Source organism: Hyalella azteca, unplaced genomic scaffold (assembly GCF_000764305.2).
Source record: "Hyalella azteca isolate HAZT.00-mixed unplaced genomic scaffold, Hazt_2.0.2 contig4627, whole genome shotgun sequence".
Lineage (NCBI taxonomy): Eukaryota > Metazoa > Arthropoda > Malacostraca > Amphipoda > Hyalellidae > Hyalella > Hyalella azteca.
The window spans coordinates 82,813-102,505 of record NW_025934840.1 but is presented as its reverse complement, the minus strand read 5'-3'; the positions used below and the strand labels follow the sequence as shown (position 1 = coordinate 102,505).

The 19,693-nt window shown below is 38.1% G+C and overlaps 1 protein-coding gene across 4 annotated transcripts; it reads left to right on the top strand.

The window, feature by feature from the left end:
- The first annotated feature begins 15,909 nt into the window (after positions 1-15,909).
- Positions 15,910-19,181, top strand: LOC125177751. Of its 4 annotated transcripts, none has more exons than XR_007156650.1 (3): positions 15,910-15,970; positions 17,217-17,325; positions 17,835-19,181. XR_007156650.1 is itself a non-coding variant. In XM_047880092.1 (3 exons), the coding sequence occupies exons 1-3, from the start codon at positions 16,336-16,338 to the stop codon at positions 18,566-18,568; spliced, it is 921 nt and encodes a 306-aa protein (XP_047736048.1). In that variant the 5' UTR covers positions 16,312-16,335; the 3' UTR covers positions 18,569-19,181. The 4 variants fall into 4 exon arrangements, 1 of the variants encoding a protein (XP_047736048.1); XR_007156648.1 differs by lacking the exon at positions 15,910-15,970 and adding an exon at positions 15,977-16,082; XR_007156649.1 differs by lacking the exon at positions 15,910-15,970 and adding an exon at positions 15,977-16,243.
- Positions 19,182-19,693: the final 512 nt, after the last annotated feature.

The following is a 19,693-nucleotide window of genomic DNA, read 5'->3' as shown; positions in this document are numbered from 1 at the left end:
CAACATAGTGGATACGAACTGAAAAAATTACGACCAATACTAACGAGATAAACATTGAAAACGCAACTGTTACTATGGAGATGGACGGCTGATGGTGTCACTGAGCCTTTTGCTACGTGATTTCAGGAACTATTTGACCAAATGACTTGAAGTTGCTGAAAATTTGGTGGCACATGCCGCCCGAAGCATTTAACAAAAAATTCATCGTATATAATCTCAACATTTGTTACTTGCAACTAATTGCAACTAACATTTGTGACTTGCAACTAATAATCTCAACATTTGTGACTTACAACTAATTATAATTGCAACTAAAATATTACCAGAGACGCTCGATTTGACTGTCAAAACAATAATACAAATATGAATAAATTAAACATAATTATTTTGAGAAAAAAATTAAGAGAAACTGTGATCCCACAGTATGTTTAACACAAATTTTAAAACCGATAATTCATGTTCCAACAAATTTATGAGGCAATAAACAGCGACAATAATTCTCTACTACGAATTCTAACGCAAAATGGACAAATTACATAATTCGTTGGCATGCAGCAGTGATCGACGAGGAACGATATACGTCAACGATACGCGCACTAGGCGAACGTAATATTGTTATATACGCTAGTGAAATACTTCAAGGCGAATACGTTCACAGCGTAAGTCAGGCAATGGGGACAATCTTTATAAAACACGAAATTTTACTTGTTTAATTTTTCAGCGAAACTGAGTTAGATTGTGCGCCCTTGAGCAAAAAAAAATATAACTCAGTACTCACTGCCGTGAGAGACAGAGAGCGCATTTTCTCGTCGACGAAAACGTGAAATCACGGACGAAAAGACAGACGGACGGACATGGCGAGCACAATAGTGCATTTTTCCATAAATGAGAAAATGCACTAAAAATGTAAAAAAATACGTTACTTACAAAGCTCATTCCTAATTTTCTTTAAAAAAATTAAGTCATCGTCCTTGCAACCAATAGACTTTGATGAAGAATGATAATATAACGAACTCCAATACCCTTGTAGACATAAAACGTCACACACGGGCAGCAAATCGCTAATGTATTTAGCATTGAACTCAATTAAAGTCGAATTTATATCATGATAGCGAAAATTTGTAAGCTTGATATTACGTACCTTAAAAAGTACTTTTAAGTTATAACAACGTTGTACCCACATATAGCATGATTGTTTTATTAAGGAACTAGAAATACTCTTAACATTATTATTTAAGTACTATAAGGCACCGTTTGCGAATTCATTCACAGCTAACGTAATCGAGGTTATTCTTATTAAATTATTCGATTATTAAATAGATTCGTCTGATCGACATCAATTTACCGACGAGTCACTCGAGATTTTCAACAAGGGAACATCGAAGTTGTCGAAAGGATGACGTCATAGAGGCGAGAGGGTTGCCAAGAGGATGCAGAGCTTACCTGAGGGCTCCTGTATAACAACGATGGCAGAAATAGCGCAGTCAAGCCTTACACAAGCATTACGTACACAAGCATTACATACACAAGCATTACGTACACACCTTACAACGACAAATACACAAGTATTACGTAAATACTTACAACGACAAATAACGCACGTATAGATTAGAATGGTTAATTAATATGGCTAATTTATACGAGATGGTTAATGAAGTAGCACAAACATGTACAGCCCAACTGTCAAAAATAACGGAGAAATGCAACTTACATTCGGCCTCAAATTTTATTTATTGGAAAACGTTACTATTGGTGATCTAGGTTCAAGGGTGGAAAGGGCACATTAAATGCGTCGGAAAGGCTTCTCTACCTTGGGACCAACTTGCATCCGGGAAAATGGAAGCATAAATATAATATATATTTATCGACGTTTTGCCAAATTCAGAATCTTAACACTTTGGTACCCAACTAAATGAACACATTCGACCCAATTAGATGAGACTTTTTACACAGAAAGAAGCTCAAAACATCTGAGGGGAGGCATGTCAACTTCAACCGCGTTAGCAGCAAAGTTGTCGAGCACTTCCTATTAGAATTAATCTTCTTCGTAGGGCGACAAAAATGTACAGAAATACTTATTCGTGAATGATTTTAAATAATATTTTCTGCTGCGTAGACACTTTAAAGTAAAAAAAAATTGCTAATGAAGTGAGTGACATTTAATTGCACATCAGCGTCGGCTAGGCTCGCAATGGTAAATATAGGGTCAACATGTGGCCATGACAAATGCAGTTAATGACGGCAATCATTGTGCCAATCTTTCAGCCAATCATTGTGATTACCGTGACCTGGTGGCATGCCAGCAAACTCGTGTCACTAGCCATAATTGTTGCACCAACAAACACTGAATGAAAGACTTCACAGCTGCGTAGTAGAGGGACAACACTTTCGTTGTAAACATTTTTACAGTGCTCGGGAATGGCAAAATCCTGCCTGAAATACCTTGTGTACATTACCACATAAATAATCGAGATATAAAATTGCCCATGATAGCTTTATATTTCTTAAAAACGAGGTTATACAGGTTCTTTATTTGAAGAAAAATAAATTGAGGAGTTTGGATCGAAGATCAAAACACTAAGAATAATTCATAGTTCCATGTTATGTTGATTAGAATATGGATCGAAGACAAAAAATAGTTCATACAAACAGGTTATTTTCGTCAGATTATATCTGGAAAACATTCCCACATAAATAATGTAGATCTAAAATGTCCACGTCTCCACGATGGCTTTTTATTTATTAGAAAACGAGGTTGTAAAGATTCTTATTATTCAGAAGAAAAACAAATTGAGGAGTTTGGATCGAAGATCAAAACACAAAGAATATTTCATAGTTCCATGTTATGTTGATTAGATTAACGGCAATTTTTGGATGTAAGGATGTTAAAGTACGTACTAAACCTGGCTAAACTGTGAATAAAGGAGGATAACTATGGATGTGTGGTAATAATATATGTATGATAAATATGGATGGAAGACAAAGAATAATTCATAATTAGATGTTATGTTGATTAGATTAGTCTTTTTCTAAGGACCTGGTAGCAATTAGCTTCAGTGTTCTGACCTTCCCATAGCAAATGAGACTCAACTTCCGCTCCCACACCTCTGGCCTCAAATTACCCTCTACCCTCATCCACCAAATGCCTTACCCTCATCCAACACGTACCTCCCGTACCCTCATCCAACACGTACCTCCCCTACCCTCATCCACCTCATCCAACACGTACCTCCCTATCCAACACGTACCTCCTGTACCCTCATCCATCACGTACCTCCTGTACCCTCATCCAACACGTACCTCCCGTACCCTCATCCAACACGTACCTCCCGTACCCTCATCCAACACGTACATCTGCTCCCAATATAACATTTATCTCTTCTGTCTCACTCAAACACTGGCAAAAATTTCCTCCTCGCATTATATTTATATCATAAATATATTATGATTACGATATTATTACAATATATTATATCGTAACATTATATTTATATCATAAATATAATCTATAATCGCAATCAATATAATGCCCCAGAAACAATTCGATGAAGTCGACTCTGCTATACAGCGTCTCACGCAGGCTATAACACATTGCTCTTTTATTTCACAAACATAAGTTGTTACAACCGTGATGGTAGTTATTTTAAAGTTATTAATGCAAAATATATTTAATAACACCTCTAAGAAATGAAACTAGCAGCCTCTCCATTAAGAAAAATATTCATAGTCATCGTGAATGATTACCTATACTCTCATTGTTTCACGTCCAAATTTGCGTAAGATTTAACAACTAAAATCCAGAAATATTTTCTGGCTGCGAAGTGTGTAATGAAGAAAAGATTCATGGTCATCTTGAAAGATTATACTCTCACGATTTCACGTTCAAATTTGCTTATGATTTAACAACTAAATCAAGAGAATTTTTTGGGTGCGAAGTGTGCACAGATGATTTACGACGACTGCGTGCTTGGTGTGAGTAGAAACAAGCGACAGTGAAAGTAGAATGTGAATAGAAACAAGCGACAGTGAATGTAGAATGTGAGTAGAAACAAGCGACAGTGAATGTAGAATGTGAGTAGAAACAAGTGACAGTGAATGTAGAATGTGAGTAGAAACAAGCGACAGTGAATGTAGAATGTGATTAGAAACAAGCGACACGCGTGTACGGATACACTACGCTGACATAAGGATCACTAATACCAGTAATGATGAGAATCTTGTCACTCTTATCATGTATATGACGTCATGCATTGCCCTGGGCCTATACTTTCAAAAAAAAGTTAAGAGATCGTATGTTCATGAACCAATAATTGACGGCCTTTTGAGCAAAATCCACCAATCATGGACAAGAAAATAGAGCGTAAGTACTTACGTTCAAGCGAGTTTTGAAAGTATGGCCCCTGATCGTGACGCTTAGGAGTATTTAAACAAATAAAGCTGAAATAGAGCAGTCATCCAAGGGCATGTGACGACGTAAGCGAGGTCACTTATGCCAAATTACTCGACCGTTTCGCAATCAAAAACGATGACCTCTGATGAAAGAGAAGTTTCACCAGACACTTGCCGCAGACACGAGTCTGTCGTTAAAAAAGACAGAAATTTTTACGAGCATTTTTGTTCGCTTACATTCTCTCGTAACAAAAAAGTCAAAATAATTAATACATCGATCATAGATGAGCTAAGCAGTTTCAAATAAACAGAAAAATGTTACGAGCATGTTTGTTTGCTTATATTCTCTCGTAACAAAAATGCATAATAATTAATAAGTCGACCATAGATGAGCTAAACAGACCAAAATAAATAGTTTTGTGAAAATAAAAAAAGCTGAAACCAAAAGGAATAAATCTCACGAACTGAAACAGAACAGTACATAAACTATTAATTATGTACACTATGAGGAAAAACTCATCCACGTCAAAAAATTGATGAGAAAAGTTAATAGACTCGCCGGCAAAGAAACCAAAGCTGATGCGCTGCACGAAAAAGCGAGTCAAGGCTCGTACAGAACAAAGCATAACACGTAATGCGCAGCCAGAGAAGCTCAGCGGTGGTAAGGAAATGTTGGCCATAAAAACTGCCTTTTATGGCGTCACTGGGTTGAAAACTGCCTTTTATGGCGTCACTGGGTTTAAAACTGTCTTTTATGGCGTCACTGGGTTGAAAACTGCCTTTTATGGCGTCACTGGGTTGAAACCTGCCTTTTATGGCGTCACTGGCATGAAGGAACTGTCTTTTATGGCGTCACTGGGTTGAAAACTGCCTTTTATGGCGTCACTGGGTTGAAGGAACTGCCTTTTATGGCGTCCCTGGGTTGAAGGAACACATTTCTATCGAAGCAGAGAAGACGCAGCCTCTTTCCTGTGTTACAGCCTGACATACATCACAGTGATCACACACCACCTACACCTACGCAACACACATCACACACCACCTACACCTACGCAACACACATCACACACCACCTACACCTACGCAACACACATCACACACCACCTACACCTGCGCAACACACATCACACCCCACCTACACCTGCGCAACACACATCACACACCACCTACACCAGCGCAACACACATTACACACCACCTACACCTGCGCAACACACATCACACACCACCTACACCTGCGCAACACACATCATCACCACCTACACCTACGCAACACACATCACACCCTACACCTACATAAATGCTGTATTAAAATTAGGTAAAAACTTAATAAACTCTATTCAAGTGATTAATGGTCTTTATATTTATGACTTATTATGATAATAGACTAATATTAATAAAGTCTATTAAGTGATTAAATGCCGAGATAAATGGTTTATTAAAATTTATGAAGAAACTTAATAAACTCTATTAAGTTATTAATAGACTTTAATATTTATGACTTATTACGATAATAAACTGTAATAATAATCAAGTCTATTAAGTGATTAAATGCAGAGATAAATGTTTTATTAAAATTAGGGGAAAAACTTAATAAATTCTATTAATATTACGCAAATGCATTCTTCGTATCAGAGATGATTCATTTTTCATGTTTTGTTTTTCTTTCGAGTTTTAGGATCCAAGTGTAATGAGATCGTAAGTTTATGCTACAATACTTGCTACCATTAACTACCATTAGTCAACCACAAGCAGCCAAGTATGCTATAAACCAAAGTTGACCTTGACTAACGCCCTGACTAACAGCTCTGGCTTCCTCAGAAACTGCGGTAGAACTCAGAGTCTCATCATTAATACAGGTTGCAACAAAAAAGTTGGGTTTGATGTAAGTGTTGTTAAATAGTACAGTTTGTCCCAACAAGTTTGATGATAGTGTTGTTGAATACAGTTTGACCCAACAAGTTTGATGAAAGTGTCGTTAAATACAGTTTGACCCAACAAGTTTGATGAAAGTGTTTTGTTAAATACAGTTTGACCCAACAAGTTTGATGAAAGTGTTGTCAAATACAGTTTGACCCAACAAGTTTGATGAAAGTATTGTTAAATACAGTTTGACCCAACAAGTTTGATGAAAGTGTTGTTAAATACAGTTTGACCCAACAAGTTTGATGTAGTAAGTGTTGTTAAATACAGTTTGACCCAACAAGTTTGATGAAAGTGTTGTTAAATACAGTTTGCAAATTTTAGATGTGTACACACCTGTTAAAAGTGTGTACACACACCTGTTAAAAGTGTTAGTGTTGAAAAATAAAGAATTTAATAAAATAAATAACAAAAAACGAGTAACGTTGGTTGTAAAACTTCATATATGTGCAAACTCTACCAAGGCTGTACGCGAATGCCGCTTTTCAACTGAAGAACAAAAATTGCATTGGAAAGGTATCAATTTTTTTATTTACTGCTTCAACTCGTAGCTAATTATCTACCGTTTACAGATCAAGCCAGGCTTCGATTCATAATACTGCAATTCAAGATTAAATGCACTAAAAATAATCTCATTTGAGGGCCAGCATTATTAGACCGTATAGTACGATGAGTATTCTTTTTTTAAATGTTGAATTAAAAACTTGGATTCGTATACTCTTGAACATTCAACATGTTTCGAAATGAAGCATGTGACGAGTTACTTCAGGGAACATTCTTTACCCGCAATGAGTGGAAATTCTCCCTCCACATCAGCGCCATCTGAATATGGACAATAGAAAGTATTTCGATCACTAAAACGTCGGACCTTAGTACGCGTTCTCGTCAATGGTAGCGATTGTCGCACGATGATATTGATTTATAATTATTTGTTCGTGATTGGCAGGATTTATCGGGCAGTTTTATAGTTATTTTATATATAGGTATTTGTTGATAAATAAGCGATCAAGTAGCCATTCGCGAGGATACAGCTCTAGGCTTGAAAGGTTCAATAGCGCTGAGAATGTCCGAGCGTAAACGAATTCATGAATTAACACCAACATATTAAGTCATGAATCTTTCCCCCTGACCGGACATCGCGTAGACCATTAGAAGCTTGCGCGATATACCGTCGACATTTACCAGCGGATCCATAAAAACGTTCCAGCTTCCTGGACCAGCGGCGCTCAGCGGAAGTGGTTCTTCCAATATTAGCAGCAACCGGTCCAGGCCTTCGCTTCAGCTCCCCAGCCCGCTCCGGGCAGCTATATACACAGCAACAAAACACCTCTTCAATTTAAAAGATTCTCGCGAGAAAATAATTTACCTTGTTCCCAGATTGTTATAAAAGTTTGATAGCCTCAAGATTTTTCCGCTAGAAAATGATATACGGTGCGACCAGATTGTTACAAAAGTTTGATAGCCTCCCTGAAAATTATAAATGTGTCTAAATTTGCCGTTAAAGCTTAAACAGCAACAAACCATCACGTCAAGATTTTCTCGAGAGAAGATAATCTACCGTGCGCCCAGTTTGTTGTTAAAGTTTGAACGACTCCCTTAGAAGTAAATATATGTCTAAATTTACCGCTAGAGCCTACACGACAGAACAGAACTTGTAACTCGCCCATTTCCCGACCAATATATAATAGCAAAACTTTTTCGGTTTATTTTAACGGGGCTTAAACCAGTTACATACACGCCATTTTATAATTAGCTTGCTTAATTGTGTTGTTGAAGCCTAAATATAATTACAGAATCATTTTGTGATATCAAACGTCTCTACAAAACAGAATTGCACGGCATAACGGGCAATAATCTGTAGTTCACTTATAATTATGATTACGAAAATCCACAAAAAATCTCTCATACGTCATGAACATTCCGCAAAGCTTAGATCATAACATTAGCTATACGTTTAACCGTGATCGGCAACTTTAATCCCATATAAATCAGGATTCCGTACACCTGGCTCTATTACGATATTCTGATGTACTTTCTGTACGCTTTGAATAATTTCCATATAAAGCCCGAGCCTTCAACCATCCATCCCTGTAATCATTTCACTAGCACTGTTTAATTCATTAGATACGTTACTGGTGCATTGTTTTGATTTATTTCTAATTTTCCAGCACGAAATATTGATTGCACAAGCATGAGGATGGCGCGCAGCGTGCGGTGCAGCGTGCGGTGCAGCGTGCGGTGCAGCGTGAGCGGTGCAGCGTGCGGTGCAGCGTGCGGTGCAGCGTGCGGTGCAGCGTGCGGTGCAGCGTGCGGTGCAGCGTGCGGTGCAGCGTGTGCGGTGCAGCGTGCGGTGCACCTGCTCTGTAGCCCAGATATAGCGCCACCCCCACACTTACTCATTCCGTTGTACGTACGTTCAGTAGGTAATCACTTTATCCATTCATGAATATATTCAGTTCTTTGCATTCAGAGTCGCATTCACTTATTCCCAAATTTCCCTAACTCTACTAACAAATTTCCAAAATTAAACAAACAAATTTTCCAAACTCTACATACTAAACGAGCTGTTTAAGTTTATCACTTCCCGTGATCGAGTAATGGAAGTGTGAACACCGAAAGCAACGTACGTGCAGTCAAAAGAAAGTACGGATTTGCGAGTCCCACAGGAATACTACAAATATAGCCGAATGAAAAAGCACAAGGTCATCAGGAGTATAGGATTAAGAAAACTGATCGAATGTTCCCTCAAAAGTTCTCGAATACATTCGGTTGCGCTAACCTGAGGAATTCGGAAATCGGAATTCGATTCAGTCATGCATAACATTTAAAAAGAGTATGTAGGCCATATAAGAGAATTAAGAGCATTCAAGCGTCACGTTGCGACCTCAACAACTTCTTATAAGAGTATCACAAGATCGTAAAAAAACAATGACGAAAGAAGGTTATGTCGGAACGGAACAAAAATGTTAACTACCCAGTGAGCTGCACAAGAGGTGGCCAGGAGGCATCCTGAGAACCTGTTTGACCATCAAACACGAGGTTGAGTAAAAAATAATATTCAGGTAGCGAACGGCAGAAATAAGCACCGGAATGCGCTCTGCAGTTGAATTCCTGCCTGCATATACTCGCAGAAAAAAACTGCTATTTGGAACAAGTATAAGAAGCGCAAGAAATTCAGGTATAAATTCGAAAAATTTTCTCTAGCACACACGTACACAATTGACCAAAATGATGTTGCGTGATACGGTTGCAAAATTTCACTTCGAGCGAAGGCATGTTAATTCCTCAGTTTTATAAACCCAGAAGTTCCATTCCGTTAAAATCCATTAAATTATTTCGTCCAACGGAAACTCTAGCCATTTCTAAAAAAATAACAACAAGCAAATGCCTGATGATGAAGAGTGTCTTGCACTTTTGACAACACTTCACAGAATTCATTAAAATGGACAGTCACGATTCACCAGTCGCCAGAAGATGATGAACAAGAAGCACGTGTTTTCAACTACATCACTTCTTTCCACAGGCATTTCCGGTAGTAACTTGACGTATAACTAAATGAACGAAACCTTCAATTTTCTGTCTTATCTTAAAAAGGAAAAACAATAACAGGAAGGGACTAAATGCATGAAACTCTCACACTCAAATACAAAGTTTCATAGATTTGACAAAGAAAAAGATAATAATATAGCAATTGATCACAAACGACTGAAGGATTCGATCAAAATATAACAAAGAGGATTGTAAAAAAAAGTGCCCCAGAGTCCGAACAGTAAGGCTATGAGAAAACGGCAAGAAATAAGAAAGAACACAAAGCACAGCGATAACGAGAGTCGAATACTATTCTGCTAGATAAATAAAAGGGTTCAAGGAATGATCCTTTAAGGGCAATGATAAAAATGGAAGTCTAAGGTGTAGTTATCTTCCTTTTTTCGGAGGAATACACCCAAAGTTGGGCGTTCCCGAGTCAGCTCAACTCTGAGCGATTACTTCCGAGTCTGTCTCAGAAAATGTCAATTTCCATCTGGTGAACTGAAACGTACTATACTTCCGCAACCCAGGTATTGCTGTGTATAGCACAGCAGAAAAGACGAAAGAACTAACTTTACTGTGAAAAATTATAAAACAAACCCTAATTGCACGAAGACATATTAACTAATTGCCGAAGACATATTAACTAATTGCCTAGACAAAATACAATTTCACATATCGTAACGAGAAAATTTATTTGCATTCAGCTAACGCACACCCACGGGAACAAATGACATACGAAAAAATAATTTAGTTGTAATTTAGTCCGAAAAAGAAAATCTGAGACTTCAGTCGAAGTCTGGCTGAAAATATTTCAGTTGTTCATAGAGGAATAGGATGGAATCACCAAACCAAGGAAAGAATTCTATCAAATTAGATAATTGATTCCATATTAAACAAAGTAACACAGCGCGTAATATTAGGAGACGATGATAATCATCCAAGACTTGAATTGGATGTGGCATGTGGGGATTTCTTAGTTGAAGCCTCAAATTATAGCTTGTTTCTGGCCCACTGCCTTACTAGGGTAAACATAACGAACAATATTCATCGAACAATCTTGAGCTTTCTTGTCCTATCTTCAACATACTGTAAATACATTCACTAACTGTCTTGACCGAACTACGAAAACGCATGTTATTCGCAAGTATATATACTGGCAAAACAGAACCAAAGACAATGATTTCAATTTCTCCTCAAAGTTTCCGAAATTCTTTGCTCTCATTAGAAAATTGAGCAACATAGTTCCTTTTTAGTCAAGATTGGTCACAGTGACAATTCTTTACCTAAATATTACCATTTGACCAACATTAAAAGCCAATATTTGAGTTAGAGAGGAACACAATATCATTAATCAAGTTTATGACTAAATGCGTTTACAAGGACATGTACCAATTTCAGTAGTAATTTTGGGGAAAGTTTTTAATAATTTGTATTATTGCAAAAACGAATACTAGCATTATAGTAGCATAAATACTAAACAATCTGGCGGCGGACAACGGCTTCTTTGTGTGATCACGTTCTCGACATCAGAAGCTTCGGATGAGCAGTGATGTGCCTAAATAACTCTGGGAGCCCAGTAAGCATAGAACCGCATGCGCGATTCTTAAACTAAATCGCCCTAATTACAGTTTACGCTCATTTGCACTGAATTTCTAAACAATACGAACATGAGGATTTATAAATATTTCAGTCATTACTGCCACACTGCAATACTTGAAGACGTAAATTAGGCGTATTCATTACACCACGGCAAGTCACGCTAGCAAGGCGTCCGTTAGCACACACATCCACCTAGGAGCACGTCTGTCTGAACACTGCGAGTCTGCGACTGCGCCGTCCGCCGTGCGCGCTCTACTAGTGCGAGACTACGACCTGCGTCGACGTAGAAGGCATAGTTTCCCATTTAGTTCAAGATTTCCCTTTGCTGCTACCCACCTAATCACAAATCGTCTGCTCAGGCATGAAAAATTGTCACCAAATCATGACCAATGCTACTATCATAAACCTCTACTAGCACAAGAATGGAATGATAAATTAATGATCGATGTCGAAGTAACGTAAACACCATCTGCCAATGATTTCCAGCTTGTGTGAAGCTATGAACTATACGCGGTACTTAAGCATGGGTTCCGTCTGAAAATTATTGTACTTTTCTTACATTATAATAAATACTTATTGCCTGAAACATTTAATGTAAATACTTGTGTACTAATGTAATTCTCATATTGTACTGCTGATGACGAAAGTTCTTGATAAAAATAACCTGCATGACAGGTGGCTGAGAGGCCAAATCGCGAGGACCAAGTTTGGGCGACACGGAGACCCGTTACAAGGAACCCCAGTGACCCGGCCAGTCAGCACACGTTTTTGGATCCATGGTACAACCATGCTTGGTCGACTGTTGCTGATCATGGTTGAAGTATATAAGGTTGACCCATGAGGATTTCCTTCTTTCAGTTCATCTTTCTTGATACGTCACTGAGATCGAGAATCCATGGTTCAACCATGCTTGGTCGACTATTGCTGATAGCATGGTTGAACTATATATGGTTGGCCCACGAGGATTTCCTTCTTTCAGTTCATCTTTCTTGATACGTCACTGGGGTCGAGAAACAAACAATCCCGTTATTCCCATGACTGATTGGTTGACTGGTTTGATCGCATTACGGTGATTGGTTAATGCCTGTGACGTCACTGAGATCAGTGACGTCACAGGCGAACAACAAACTACATCCGCAAAAATGAGCTTCTCATGGGTCAACCTTATACTAACTAGTTCAAACATGGCTGATAGAATCTCATGACGGCTAATCTGAGCCCTTATCCTCTCAAGGACTAAGAAAATTAGATCAGTACTCACTGAAGTGCGTGACAGAGAGCACATTTTCTCGTCCGCCGTCCGTCCAAAGAAACAAACCAACTTCCCACTCGATCAGGCCGTGAAGTCACGGACGGACGGACGGACGGACATGAAGAGCACAATAGCGTTTTTTCCCATAACCGAGAAAATGCGCTAAAAACACGAATTATGTCTCCGTCTAGAGCTCGTCATCTTTACTTTTTGCGTATGCCATGGATTCTTGTTCATTATCTCGCATTGACCTGTTAATTTTTTAATCGAAGGAATCGTTAGGGGCATGATTAACAGATCATTCAATAATTTTCGCTCGTCATTCTCTTGAATTAACTCTTCGATTAATATTGAATATTTTTAAAATTACTGCAAATCAAATATGAAATCGCTTCATCCACCAACAATAAAATGTAAATTTATTCAAAACACGAATCAATTATACGAAAAAAAACTGTAGCCATAATATTTATTTGATTAGAAAATTCTTTCCCCGAACGAAAAAGCTGTAAAGTATGCGATGTGCCATTGTACCTCCGTATCAATTATCGTTGTAGACTTAAAAAAATATTTGCAACCTGAAATTAATTAGAATTTCACACACAGTCCAGAAGTCATACAAGCAATGGGGCAAGAGTTGCGCGAAACATTTCTCTCCAACAGCGACGCGGTCGTTTATAATCCTCACTATTGTCACCGATGTAATTTTCTTCATTGGCTCATCAATTTTCATTAGTATCATTCGTTCACAGTAACTGTGGTGACCGCATCGTCTCGTGGAATGCGGGTATAGAGGCAACTCCTTGATAGGGACAAATGAACTCTCTCAAAATTGTACTATATATTTGATAAGATAATTTAATGGATATACACAAAGTTCCTATACTTTAATATAAAGCGCTTTGAAATGTCAATTTTTTTGTACGCACACACAATTACATTACGTTGATTCAAAGAGCACCATTTGCTAGCTGCTCAACAGTTCTACGAGAAAATGTTAACTTTTGAATTTCTCCTATAACAGATGAGGTAACTTAATTACTAGTAGAAATTTTTGCAGCTGCGTCGTTCCACGAATTGGTCTCGCTTTCTTTGATCTATCAGTTGAAATTTTCTCACAGCAGATGGCGCAATCTCAATCACCAGATGTTGCTGGAGATATTGTAGCAATAAATGAACACTATTGAGTAAAATTTCATTTAGTTTACTAGCCTGGAAAATTGAGCTTAGTATCACCAAAGAAAGTGAAGAATGTTTCCACTTTCAGTCGATTGTTACACGAAGAGAAATGTTTTGATCCGAAGCAGATTTATTAGCGCAATACAATCCATGTAAAAGGAGTGATTTATGACCAATAAATCAAAAGGCATAAATGCGCTTGCTTTTTGGTAAGAGTCTTCAACATTGTAATACTTAATTAACATAACTAAATAATGTTATCACTAGTCTCCAAGACTTCGAAACTAAAGACTTCGCTGAAGTTTCCTTCAAGACTTCGCTGCCTAGGCAGCGATGCTTTTCAGCTCTTTGTTTCTCTGCTTCCTCAGGTCAGCTTCTTCTTAAGAATCTTTCATGTAATATTTTCCAGGCTTGGGCGCCTTTGGGATCTTCCTCGGCACACGGTCTTGCCCAAGTTTTTGGATGAGCTCAAAATCAGGGAGAACAGAAGCCGTTCCTCCCCAACTAAAGACCCAAGCAGGAGTTGAGGTGAGAGGTTCAGGACTCCACAAAATGTTTCCAACAGATGAACAGAAGAAAACATTCAAAATTGCTCGAACTCCCTGCATGAAACCGAGACATGCTATGAACTGCACTGCAATGACCATTAGTTCAAAAGTTCTCTTGGCCATTACCAGCGAACAGCCTTCCTGGAAAATTGCTTTCTGAAGATTGTTTATACCGGCCACGTGGGTCTTATTTACGCCATTGGAGTACGCAGAAATGTTTTAAAACAAGCACGGTACTTCACTAACAGGGTTACAGCACGACCAAGGCACTTCTTAAACCTCCTAGGCGATTTCCCATCGAAGAAAGACAGGCCAATCTTGATATTGCATAGAACCACAACATTAGTACTCTTGTTGGAGCTAGTCAATGAGTTTCATCGAGTCCCCGTTCTTAAGGTAGTCTCTCATTTAGGATATGGTGTAATTGTCAAGCAAGTCGTGCTTGAGTTTGGCGTTTTTCGAGTCGAGAAACAGAATGCCAGGAGCCAAGAGGATCAGTATCAGGGCATGAAGTGCATCCACTTTGGAAAAGAAGACAGCACTGCGCACTAGAAGTCCATTGAGAACATAGCGGTTAAAGTAGCACTGCAAGTAATCATGAGTCCATATCTGGAAACTTTGAATGATCAATGACGAAAGAAAGCATGCGCCGATGATTTTGTCCAAATTAAGCTGCTGGATGAACACAAAAGCTATTTTCGATCTCACTTCGTAAGTAAATTAGAAAAACATCAATAATGTTCCAATTAAGATAACTATGGAAAAAATTATGCACACTTTTCCAATGATGAATCGAATTTCTTCAGGAACTTTTTTAACACAAAAGAACATCATTTTTGCATCGCAAAGAAAAGTTCATTCATTTTTGAGGAAAATGAATTTGCTTGACACGTCATGATATAAGTCTGCAGGACGAATCCTGGATACTGCGTCTTGTGATTCCTGTGAACTTCATCAACTTGATTTATTATTTTATTTGATAACATTCTTCTTAATAATTCTATCGAATCAGCACATCTACGGTTTCATAATGATAAGGTATAACAACACAGCCAACTAAAACAAATCATTGAAAAGAAGCTTCCTCGTAAACATCTATGAACCCAAAATGAATACCTATAAAAAACATTGGTGCCAGCAATACTTGGTAACGTTCATTCCAATTCTAACCCTATATGCTATACCGCATTACCGCCTGACATAAGTAACCGGAGCAATATTGTCACAAACCTCCTTCCCAAAAAGGATACGTTCCATGTGAGCCAAGATGGCTTGCACTGATGGTTGCCGCCACGTACGACAACCTTAAAATGTTCTCTGTAGCGTACAAACGCCCTCAGGTTGCTACACTAAATAGTTTACGTACAATTTAAGTTGAAAGTTATGTTCCCGGAGAGTGACATACGGCGGTAGAGAGTTTATAAAAGTTATGCCTCATAACTCGCTGTGAGGGAGCGTGTTAATTTTGTCACATGTGGCCAGTATAAATCAAAACTCGTCAAGTTAAATTCCACGTTTTCTTCAGGTCATCTGGCAACATTGCATTCCAGGTTAATCGTTCGTACATGGACCTTAGTTTGCAGTTTCTATCAGTTGTCAGAAAAAATTTTTATTATAATTAATTTTAACTTTAAAATATTGCTTCCAATATTATTGAAAACCGTGAGTTATTGTGCTGTTTGGCTTATTGTTCTGGAATTCTATACTACACTAGGTGATGAACTACTGGAATTGGAACCCATCAAGTTGGATGAAGAGTTGTACGGGTAGTTTTTAGTTTTACTTTGGAAAATAAGACTAAATAAAACGGAAAATCTCTTTAGGTAAACACCCTGGCACTTTTCGTGTTGTGGTAAAAATTTTCCTTATCCGTGTTTTCGTTAATTTGTGCAAGTTTACAGTGTAACGCTGTGCTATGCGTAACTGTGCATTATTTGGCGCCGTTAAGTTTGCTTGGTTTATGCCAATATTATTTTCCTGTGGGTACTACGGGGTAAGGAAGCAATATTCCATTTTAGTTCAATTATTGTTGGCATGCGATGCCAAATTTGTCATGCATGACGTCCTGCTTATTGAGACATTGGTGGTCATCTTACTACTGATTTCAAAGTCCAAAGTCCATCTAGCCTATATTCGTTTCGAAGCTTGGATTTGATTTGACATGTTGGGAAGCATTCAATCCAATCTCGAAATATTTAAAGGTTGAAGTTCATGGTACTCTACCAAACCCCCAAGTTTTAGCGCTGATAAAATTTTGACGATGAATTCTTTTTTTGATTCGAAAGTAAAACTGTTTGGAGCATTGATACCTAATCTGTTGACGGCAAATAATTTCGGGTTCGTGAAAGATTTGTAGTTATCTGTCAATGGTGTTGGTTTGCACTTTGCAGCAGTTGCCGCACGGAACTCATAGCATTCCAGCGGCCCACAATTTAATTTAAAATGTGAATTTTCTCAATGCTCTCATTTTAAATGCACTGAGTTGAATAAAAGGCTAACAAAGCTTCAAATTAGCCGACAATGTGTTTTACTTGTAGTCGTAAACCGTTCCTGTTCAGGATCCCAATACGCTTAGGAAACGTTAGTCCACTGAATCCAACAAGGGGTATTCTATCATTTTATTGTGCGCATAAGAATCAGCGATGAAACGTTGGTTTATTTTAGGTTATGCCAAGATTCTTCAAAACATTAGCATTACCAGCTCAAAGCGAGCTCCAGGGATGGAATCTATAGCGACAGTAGCACAATAAATAGAAAGCCTATATAGTATGCTAATTGATGAATTTTTTTCCGCAGTGTCATCCCACCATGCAGCGCTCAAGATTGATTATGATAATCATATTCACGGTTATTTCTTGGGGCGGAGCCATAGCTATGGGCTCTTACCTCGCATACCACACTCGCAGTGAGTTGACCAACATTGCTGGTATTACGTATGTACAATAATAAATTCTAAAGTTCCGATTAAAGTCAGTGCCACGCAATTATTTATTATTAATAGCCTGTTTCAATGCAAGAAGAGGATACCAGTTATTTTATCATCTATCTGGACCTTGTAATTGACTCAACTGAGCATGAAATATTCACACAATACATACAAATTAACCTTTTATGTCAATGGGTTATGCGCTCTCGTCACTTATTTGCTCGCCTAGAATTTTATACTAACAAGTAATTATTTCGCTAGCATATAGCAGATCTCATGCATTACTACTTAATACAAGTCTACTTTATAGGCACAAATTTATCTTATCGAACCAATTTCTTTGTCCTAGCTTTATTTCTCAGTTGAAAATTGGTAATTATCTGTTGCCTTGTGCATGAAATAATAATGAAAAAACTTTAAATGTTATTGTTTTACCGGTTTGAATTTTATCAAAACTTGAATGTATAAAGCTCTTGTATTCCTTGCAGCACATTACTGGACAGTAACTCTAACGTTCTGGGCTGTCGTCCTGGCAGCCGCTCCATTCATTTTAATGTTGATGAACATGAAGCTCGTAAATCAAATCCAAGCTAAAATAAAAAGAGCTTTCCATGAGCGTTGGATGCGATCACAAAAGCTTAAACGAATGCCTAATGAGCAGCAGCCGACATCGGATGGAACGCAAAACGGGATCCAAGGAAGAGATCCCACGTTCAGCGAAGCGTCCACAACTTCTTTGCTTGGAGTTCCATCACCATCTTACGGTTCCATCATGCAAGGGCAACCCGCTCTTCACCAACCAATTGGCTCAACGCCTGCGAGAACTACTGGAGAGCATTCAACTTATTTACTTTACGAGGACAGAACTCCAGTAGTGGCGTCTCAGGTTAATGCTAAATCTGGACATCGTAAATTTTCTTCAAACTCCCCTTTGGTTCCCAGTTTCCAGAATAGGCAGCGACCTGGAGCGCTCGTTTCTACTAGACTTACAAGCTCATCGTCAGTGAGCCTACCTGTATCTGTTCATAAAAATGAGGCAAAGAATACAAAGTGCACATTGAACTCATTCAGCCCGACTCGCGCCCGGAAAAATTCACGTATTTTAGCTTCTATTCCTGAAGTATCGTATGAAGGTGAAAATGAGTGGCAAGATCGATTTAAAGAAACAGAGGAGTTGGCTGAAAGTACCTCTCATCAAGTAGCATTCAACGACAACAGTTGAAGCAGCGATACGTCGGGAACAAAACTGACTTATATATTGCTCGAGAGAGAGGCAAAGACTGCTGGTTTAGAGTAGTTTATCCAGTACACGAAAAAACTTGCTGGTACGTTATGATATTAGATTGCTTGAACTTATTCAGCGGTCATTAATAACAGCACCTAGCTTCGTTAATGGCAGCAGCTTTACATACGAATGCACCTTGCTTTGTGGTGCTTATTATAAAGGCGTTTCACTTTCGAAGCTGAAATCTTTTTCAATGAAAGTCTATTAAGTGCACAATTTTAGAGTAAATAAATGTTTTGAGAATTTTTATGGAGTTGTTCAAAATCTTAAGAGATATAAATCGATTAAATGCTTTAAAAACTCTAACTTTCGAGTAATCATTTTCGTCGATAGCTATGCCTCCTTTTAGCTTTCGTATCACGTTGTTTTAATGCTTAACATGAAGTGCATTTGTTGGTAACTTAACACTGTTGACGGATTTTCCAAATGATAGTTCTGCGTATTTATCTGCCCCTATTTATGCACGACGGTTGTATACCTAAAAAGCGACCACATTAGTCAAGCGTTAGAATTAATTTGAATTGAGCTGAACGATTGTTGATTTTTCATGAATATTGTAACTATCGTAGTTTTACTCATCCTGATACTCTTGCCTAGCTATTGTTTATTTTTTTCACAAGTGGATTTGGTGTACGGAGAAAAAATCTACCTTCCGTACACGAGAGGAATATAGTTATTACTTTATATTATGTTTTGAATGGGGAGTGGAAATTTTAAAAACTTGAGAGCGTGAGGCCATTCATGGATGAGATTCCGAGAACATTTTGTTATGTCACGTCTACGAACTTGAAATTTCATCACTTACACAAAAGTTTGAGTTGGATTTCAACTCTCTTCTTGACGATGAAAAGTAGATTCAGCGCTATCTTTATCCTGTACTATATGAGAGCTAGAAAAAATATAACCTGGCAACATCGTGCCTGTTCGCATCATCCTCAATTAGTCGGTCAAACCGCGTTTCTCGTTAGAGTCAAAACCACTAAATTTTGGAAAACTAACTAGGTAGTGCACCTGTCGTTTATGATCATTCAAATGACCACTAACTCTAGATTCCTCTGTTTT

What these genes read in the sequence shown, in the direction of transcription:
- LOC125177751 (XM_047880092.1), top strand. Translation starts at nt 16,336, where the DNA reads ATGCGTAACTGTGCATTATTTGGCGCCGTTAAGTTTGCTTGGTTTATG. An exon ending in TTTCCTGTGGGTACTACGGG is followed by an intron (nt 16,414 to 17,216) that starts GTAAGGAAGCAA and finishes TTTTTTCCGCAG; the next exon opens with TGTCATCCCACCATGCAGCG. An exon ending in CCTCGCATACCACACTCGCA is followed by an intron (nt 17,326 to 17,834) that starts GTGAGTTGACCA and finishes TATTCCTTGCAG; the next exon opens with CACATTACTGGACAGTAACT.